General features: G+C 36.8%; 1 protein-coding gene across 4 annotated transcripts in view; it reads right to left on the bottom strand.

The window, feature by feature from the left end:
• Nucleotides 1-8543, bottom strand: part of MLLT10 (MLLT10 histone lysine methyltransferase DOT1L cofactor) — a 209817-nt gene that overhangs the window by 151254 nt on the left and 50020 nt on the right. For 3 of the 4 annotated variants that reach the window (XM_024199587.3, XM_024199595.3, XM_024199614.3), the window contains one exon: nucleotides 4809-4918. The exons of the other annotated variant lie outside the window; for it this stretch is intronic. In XM_024199587.3, the coding sequence (XP_024055355.1) occupies nucleotides 4809-4918 (110 nt within the window). The remainder of the gene's footprint in view (nucleotides 1-4808; nucleotides 4919-8543) is intronic. 4 annotated transcript variants of the gene reach the window in all.

Genomic DNA, 8543 nt, shown 5'->3' with positions numbered 1-8543 from the left:
GTACAGCGCTGCAACTTGCTGCGCTCAGGGGTGTGAAAACGCCCCCCCCCCCGAGCGCAGCGAGTACAGCGTTGTAAAGCACGAGTGTAATCAGAGCCTGCAGCGCTGCACGCTCGCTCGCAGCGCTGCACGCTCGCTCGCAGCGCTGCACGCTCGCTCGCAGCGCTGCACACTATTCCCCTCAGAGAGGTGGAGTACTTACTGCGCTGCGAGAGAGCTCTCGCAGCACTGGCGGCGTAACTACACTCGCGCTTTACAGCGCTGCCACGGAAGTCCTGAGTGTAGCCAAGGCCAAAAGCTTTCCAGCTTACACAGAGCTTCTTCTTCACGTCTGGGAAAGGTACTTACAGTGTCATAGCTAAATATAAAGTGGAACAGATTGTTTAGCATAAGTAGTTAACACATTGTAAGAGACCATTCAAGGTGAAGTGGCCAGTTAACACCTCTGTATTTGTCAGACAAAAAAGGGGACTTAGTGGGTTACAGATTGTTGTATTAAACCATAAACCCAGTGTCTTCATTAAATTCATAATTTTTCGTGTCTAGCAAAGATATGAATTTAAGCTTCCTAGTTTGTCTTCTGAAGATATTGTGCAGGTTTCCTTTGAGAATGAGGACAGAGGTCAGATGTACAGTGATCACTTTGTGAAAAGTATTTACCCACACATGATGTGGTGTTTTTGTCTTATCACTTTTCTGTGCAAGTTAATTTAAGGGCAGAGTGACTGTCTCATTTCACCCACATAGTTGTTATGGGACATCTAAGTACACCACATGTTGTGATAGGCATGCACAGTACCCACAGATCTCGAAAAGCAAGTAAGAAGTATTTATTATCGTAGCAGTGGAGAGATGTCTGCAGGTTTTGCGTCTGTTATGGCAGGGCCTGGTGCCGCTTTGAGTTGGTGTGCCCTGCTCTCTGGGGAGCTTGCACCAACTAGGACACACCAACCCAAAGCAGCACCAGACCCTGCAAATAATAAAGCAATCACTCCATATCTTATTTCTCAATCCTCATCCTCAAAGGAACCCTACACAGTACCTTCAAAAGACAATTTTAGGAGCTGAAATTCATAACTTTGCTAGACACTAAAAATCACCGACTTTGACTATGTCTACACTAGAGACCTTACAGCTGCACAGCTGTACCATTGCAGCTGCGCCACTGAAAGGTCTCCTGTGTGGCCACTCTATGCTGGCGAGAGCACCCAACGAGCGGCGGTAGCTATGTCGGCGGGAGAGCGTCTCCCGACGACATAGCGCTGTCCGCACCTGCACTTTTGTTGGTGAAACTTATGTCAGTCAGAGGGGTGTTTTTTTCATACCCGTGACTGACAAAAGTGCTAGTGTAGACAGCCTTAATAAAGACATTGTTGTAAAAAGCCATAAATTCAATCTGTAACCCACTAATCCCCATTTTTTGTCCTATGACTCCAGAGATATTAACTGGCCATTTCACCTTGCATGGTCTCTTACAATATATGTTAAATACTTATGCTAAACAATCTGTTCCACCATGTATTTATTTAGCTGTGACACTGAGAATCTCTCTTAGACCTGAAGAAGATCACTGTGTAAGCTTGAAAACTTGTCTCTTTCACCAACAGAAGTTGGTCCAATAAAATATATTACTTCACCCACTTTGTCTCTCTAATATCCTGGGACCAGCACAGATTCAACACTGCAAACTAGTAAGAGAGAATAATTTGAGAGACCAAGAAAGGTTAGGTCACAAGTTCTCAAAATGATTGATTTGGGGGGAAGGGGGGGAGGGAGCACCTGCAAATTAAGTCCAAACCAAATTTCCAATTAAACAAGTTCCACCATATCTTAAACATTATAGAACAAGCAGACTAGTCTTAGATAGGTTCCTAAACATGAAAATAGGCCTGTGTTTGAACCTCACCCTCAAAAGCACCAAACTAAAAACTAGAAGAGAGAGAGTATTTTGTCTGGGATTTCCATGTCATTCATGCCTGACAAGTGGGTGAAGGACTTTCAGTTAGCTACAGACCAACCAAATGTAAACTGGGGTATTAGTGTGGAGGAACAATATCAATTGATTGTAAGAACAATGATTTGAGCAAGCAGTTTGCAAAGATTTTACTGCTAGCAGCAAGGAGATGATAAACAAAAACTGATAGAGAATGGCAGAGAAAATTAATGAGAGATTAAAGGGTAAATTTTCAAAGTAGCGCAAAGAGATTTATCCACACAATTTCTATCAATGTAAATGGAAATGGTGCCAGACACACACACACATACATGACTTTGAAACAAACCCAAAGAAGAAAAAACTTTTCACAAACAAAGAGAGACCATCAGGAAGAAGAAAAAAAAACCACCCCTCCCCCGCCGAGCAACATAGTTAAGCCAACCTAAATCCTTGTGTCGATGGAAGAATTCTTCTGACAACCTAGCTACCACCTCTCAGGAAGGTGGATTATCTACACCAATGGGAGAATCCCTCCCATCAGCATAGGAAAAGTTTATACTGAAGCACTACAGCTGTACTGTTTTAAGTGTAGACAAGCCCTAAGTGTCCCTGGGCCATTCTGAAACCCTGGTAAGTGAAAGCAGCAAAAATATCAGGTAGTAGATATTAGGGGAATGTGAAAAAAGCAGGGAAAAGCCAAAGGAGTGTGATCAGAAAATATGAAGGAGTGAAAGAAAAAATAACGGCAAAGATATGAAACACAAAAAGGGAAATACAATGTGGAGGTGGGGAAAGACAAGGTAAGTGAGAGTCAATTCTCTAAAGGAAGACCACCAGAAATGGTGCAAGATTTTCATTACTAGGGAATCCTATTCTTCTTGTTCCAGGCCCTGAAAATTCTGCTGTGACCCTTACAACAGCCATAATAGAAAGTAAAAAACAAAAATGAAGATAAAAAATTAGGACTGTCAATTAATTGCAGTAAACTCAAGCGATTAATTCAAAACAAATTAACTCGATTAAAAAAATTAATCGTGATTCATCGCAGTTTTAATCGCATCGTTAATAGAAAACCATTTATTTAAATATTTTGGATGTTTTCTACATTTTCAAATATAGTGATTTCAATTGCAACACAATACGAAATGTACAATGCTCACTTTATATTATTATTTGTATTACAAATATTTGTACTATAATCAAGATAAACAAAATAAATAGTATTTTTCAATTCACCTCATACATGTACTGTAGTGTAGTGGTTCTCAACCAGCAGGACATGTACCCCGGGGTACGCAGAGGTCTTCCAGGAGGTACATCAACTCATCTAGATATTTGCCTAGTTTTACAACAGGCTACATAAAAACCACTAGCAAAGTCAGTACAAACTACAATTTCACACAGACAAAATGAGAACATAAGCAATATTTCACTAATAGTTTGCTGTAACAATTTTGTATTTTTAGGTCTGATTTTGTAAGCAAGTAGTTTTTAAGTGAGGTGAAACTTAGGGTACGCAAGACAAATAGACTCCTGAAAGGGGTACAGTAGTCTAGAAAGTTTGAGAACCACTGCTGTAGTGCAATCTCTATCATGAAAGTACAACTTACAAATGTAGATTTTTTGTTACATAATTGCACTCAAAAACAAAACAATGTAAAACTTTAGAGCCTATTAGTCCACTCAGTCCTTTTTCAGCCAATTGTTAAGACAAACAAGTTTGTTTGCATTTATGGGAGTTACTGCTGCCTGCTTTTTATTTACGCCAGCTGAAAGTGAGAACAGATATTTACATGGCACTGTTGTAGCTGGTGTTGCAAGGTATTTGTGTGCCAGATACGTTAAACATTCGTGTGCCCCTTCATGCTTCCACCATTCCAGAGGACATGCTTCCATTCTATTATTGTTTAATAGTGAGATTAAAACTGTAATTAATCACAATTTTTTTTAATTTTGCAATTAATTTTTTAATCATTTGACAGCCCTATAAAAAATAGAAAAGGGATGCTTGCAAATACATGGATAATAAAAAAAGCTCATCAGTTGCACATAAAGAAAAACTATAAGAACTACAAAGAGGTAGGAACTTAATAGACAGATACAAGTAGAAAATGAGAGAAATTCACAAATGAACACATTGAGTAAAAAATTAAGTGTTGTGAGACTAGAAAAGAAAAACAGCTCAATCCTATAAACCCTTACTTACATGAGTAGTCCTTATACATACAAATGATTCCACTGAAATTAATGGTATTACTTAGGTCAATAATGGTTTGCTGGATCTAGCAGTAATAGATTAATATAACCTTTATGTTCTTAACATACAAAAAAAATACTCTTGTTTATGAATAGTCATATCAACATCTAAAGAAGTGTTAATAGAAATAGTTACTAAAAAGATTGAAGCTAAAATTTAACAAAGTATTTATTACCCCAGGGATCTATTTTGAAAACAATAAAAAAATTACAATATTTTTAAAACAATAGAATATTTTGGAATAAAGGAGATACCTAAGTAGATAATTCACACCATGTAAGTTATAAGTATTTCAATAAGACATTGTGGTATACTGCAATGAAGAACATTTTATTAATCATGCTTTATTAATTCTTGGAATTTTGTATAAAAATTACATAGCAGAAAATGTTTATGCTCTAATGCTTTGTTTTATGTATGAAAAATAAGCATATTGTAAAAAGTTTAATGCAATACATTCAAGTTAAATTATACTTTAAAAAAAATGCAAAGTACCAGTTATATGCTTGACTTTAAAATTATATTTTAACAAGCTTAAAACTAAAGATCACAGTTTTTTTAAAATAATGAAGTCACATACAGAGACATAAGCCATAAACACATACATAATTATACCTTATTATAACGATCATGAGGAACAGACTGCAACACGATAGGTTCCATTGTAGAAACATTTGCAAACTGCACCTCGGGAATGTACAGGGCACAAACCACATGAGCCCAACCTACAAAAAGTTATAATTGCATTTTATTTTTAATGCCTTTTAAAAACTCAAAGGATATTTCAATTACAGCAAAGAGAACCTTTCACAGCATGTTTTGCCATGTACTGTTTTAATTATTTAGAACACTGCAGATTTAAGTTACTTTAAAAAAAAGATTCTTTACCATATCATAGCATGCAAAGGTAGGATTGGCTGCAATACATTTTCAAGAGTCTACTGTCTCAAAGTGTAGAGAATTTAGACATAATACTGATGGAATGGTAAAGGTAATGATTTATCCAAACAAATCCTAATACACTGATGGAAGAAGAGATGATTCCTTAGGATTCTTTGAACCAACAAGCTCAACATTTAAAATAAATTGCACTAATTCCTTAAATTTTGAAACAATTTGTGCAGAGAAATATTTTATGAATATCTAGTATTTATGAGAGTTTTGTCATCCACATAATCTTTCTTTTGCATATTGGGTTATTTTCTCTTAAGCTCACTAGATGAATTTTATTTTGACTACTAGATTCATGGGTTCAGTTAATAACCATTCTACCCCAAAGGGTTCTTTTCCCATAAACCTTTCACCACAGTAAGAACGAAATACTGTTTGATCAGTCTCCTCTCTTGTTAACTCCAATATGTAAATCCCATATTTGCTTTTCATCTTCATATTGATAGTCTCACTACAAAACATCAGCATGGGCTCATTAATAAATATTTTGTCACTTACCACCTTTTGGTAGATCTTGAGCAATATTTCAAGGGGAATAAAAGCCTGTTTGTCTCACTTTCCTAGCAGTTTGCACAGATTCCTGACCTAGAAAGGAGCCTACCTAATTCTAGGTTTTCTTTTGTTCCCAAGGGAGTCAACAATTTGTGCCAGCTGAAGAACACGGTTTATCGTATTTGCCACAGTTTCATCACAGACAGCTCAACTTGAAAGTTACTATGCTATTCAAGAATACATCATATTCTACCTTGAACTGTTTTACACACAAACTACTAGGCAGTTAATCTGAATGAGCCACTTATTAATATAAAGAGTTCCATGCATTATAACAGTAAAAATATTCAGTGCAGAGGTGCTGCAACTCAAAAGAAATTTGGTGTGCCTAATCATTTAGGCAGTATCTCATACTCCCCCAGAACAGAAATTATCTGGATGGTGCACAGTGCAGTATTTTGTCACAAGACTAGCAATATATGTGGGATTCTCCTTAAAAATAAATTGCATCATCCCTATATTCACACTGCTCACTATGTGCCCTAAATATTCACATTCATTTCAAATAATGGAAAATTAGATATTTTGAGTAGAATGAGCTGTTGATTTTTTCCCCCGACATCAAAAAATTGCCTCTGTATTGATGCATGCAATAATAGAAAAATACCCTACAGCTCCAACACAATTAAGAGAGTCTTCCAAAATGTTTTAAAAACTACAATATTCAGTCTTAAATTTCCCAACTTCATAATATCAAAACTGAAGCATCTTGACTCCCAAACATACTTATTCTAACAAGTTAGCATCAACTTATAATAGTCAGTATTATTAACTCTCTAGACTGGTATTAATATGAGTGGAACATATCACAGAATGCAGGTTTTGCTTTCCAATCAGTGCTCTTCATGGTTAGAAAAACAAACTGTGCACAAGGCTGGTTCTTGGTTCTCTAATGGTCTCAGACTGATGATGATTCTTAACTTTTTTTTAAACTAAACTGATGTTTTTCTCAGTATATGCTGGCATAATACTTTAATCTGTCTAGAAAATTCAAAACTCAATCAGGTAATGGTTATAGTTAGCAACATTCATTGACTGGCAAGCTTTGGCATACCATATTAGTATTTTATTCTTCAATTACTTGTTCTATTTTACTGTTTTCTCCACATGGCTTTTTGTAGAACTCTTCACATACACTACCCTCCTTTCTTACAGATAGTCATTTTGTAAATTGCTAACTTGATTTCTTTTAAAAACAAACCCTGAAGACTAATTCATAAAGCATTGTAAACAACAACTTTGGAGGACCCACATAGGCCTGCCCCTTTCCTTCCTGACCCATCCTTCTGGCTGAAAACATAGCAGCTAGTGGGAATGTGACTCCAGGAAATAAAAGTATATAAGGGCTTTGCTAAAGCTTTAGGCTTCCTGCCACTACACTATTAAAAACACACTTACAGCAACAGTATTAAAAGTGAGTGTGTTCCACATGAAGTATCATACTAATGATTTTCCTATCTGGAAAAGTGTTCAATACAGTAAAAATGTCACTAATCTGAAAAATCCACTAACACTGTAGAATGGCAACAGAGCCGCTCAGCACTTTCTTCCTAATTTCTTACATCAGTTATTAGCAGGCAGGATACATCTTGTTATTGGCTACAGACTGTGGAATTATCCAATTCCTATTTACAGTAACTAATCTACAAAATATCCAAGACACTGAAAAAATATCCTCTCTTTTTATAAAAAGTCTGACTAAAATGAAGTATCTTAACTCTTTGAGTGAGGAATTTCCACTGCAAATCCACAGTGTCAGTTTCAAGGTCTTCTAATTACAGCCAAGCTGAGTTTTTCACTGAATGCTGCTCTATACTGGACCTTGACTACAAAGAACAAACAGTGAGGCCCAGGACCAATAATTGCCTACAGTTAAAGTCTATTTATTCTAGTTTATACAATATCAATATACAATATTAACATATAATAATGATTTTTTTTTTAAATTAGCACTATAGAGACCTCTAGGAGATCCATTCCCCAAAGCAGGAAGAAGACATCTTCTGAGACACTCAAGATGGAGCATCTAAGGCTTCCTCATGAAATATTATGGAGAACGAGGTTCTTAATGTTCAATGCCTCCCAGACAGGTAGATGGGGGTGAAAGGGTTCCTGCCTATATCTCCCCCTGAGAACACTGCTATGTTGCCATCTTCTCTGCTAGTATCTTAGTAGTGGGGGTGGGGAGGGAGTCATTGGCTCCTGTCATGCCTGTCCCATATATAAATGTAGGATTAAGGGAGGTGGAAGCCTTAAACTGCTTCCAGCTGCAGAGAGCCCCAGAAAGGCTTCCCATGCCATATACATTTGTGGCTGTGAGCGCACCCTAGAGGGATCTTTGACAGTTGACATAACATGAGGCGAGGTTTATTCTTGCTTTGGAACAGCAGCCCCTGGGAGCTCCTAGCAGACAACCCCCCAAAATAAATATACTTTTAATTTGTTTCTAAAACAATACTTACCTTTGGCAATTACTAGCCCATACTTTCATTATTATATAAGGTTCTGATCAGAAAGAATATAGCTGCCCTTTGTCTTCAGAGCTAGCCTTTTAAGAAACACTATCAACAACCATCATCACAGCTACCAGTTTGTCAACCACTACCGGAGCCAGGTAGAACCACAGTAGACTTTTCAGATTTTTCTAAGCTACAGGGGTAAATATCCAGTCACATTTTCATGTTCTCTTATTTTTCCCTGCTTGTATTGGTATCTGTATTTTTTTTTTTAATTGAAAAAAACCCCTCAGATTTCTACTCTTATTTCCAAAGAAAAGTCTCAAAGGCTTTAAAACAAAAGGTTATTTTTAGGTTGCTTTAAAAGAAGTTTTCCTTCTCTGACAAAAAG

The sequence above is a fragment of the Terrapene carolina genome, unplaced genomic scaffold (genome assembly GCF_002925995.2).
Source record: "Terrapene carolina triunguis isolate 2854851 unplaced genomic scaffold, T_m_triunguis-2.0 Scaffold84, whole genome shotgun sequence".
NCBI classification, from domain to species: domain Eukaryota; kingdom Metazoa; phylum Chordata; order Testudines; family Emydidae; genus Terrapene; species Terrapene triunguis.
This window is presented reverse-complemented; position numbering and strand designations above follow the sequence as displayed.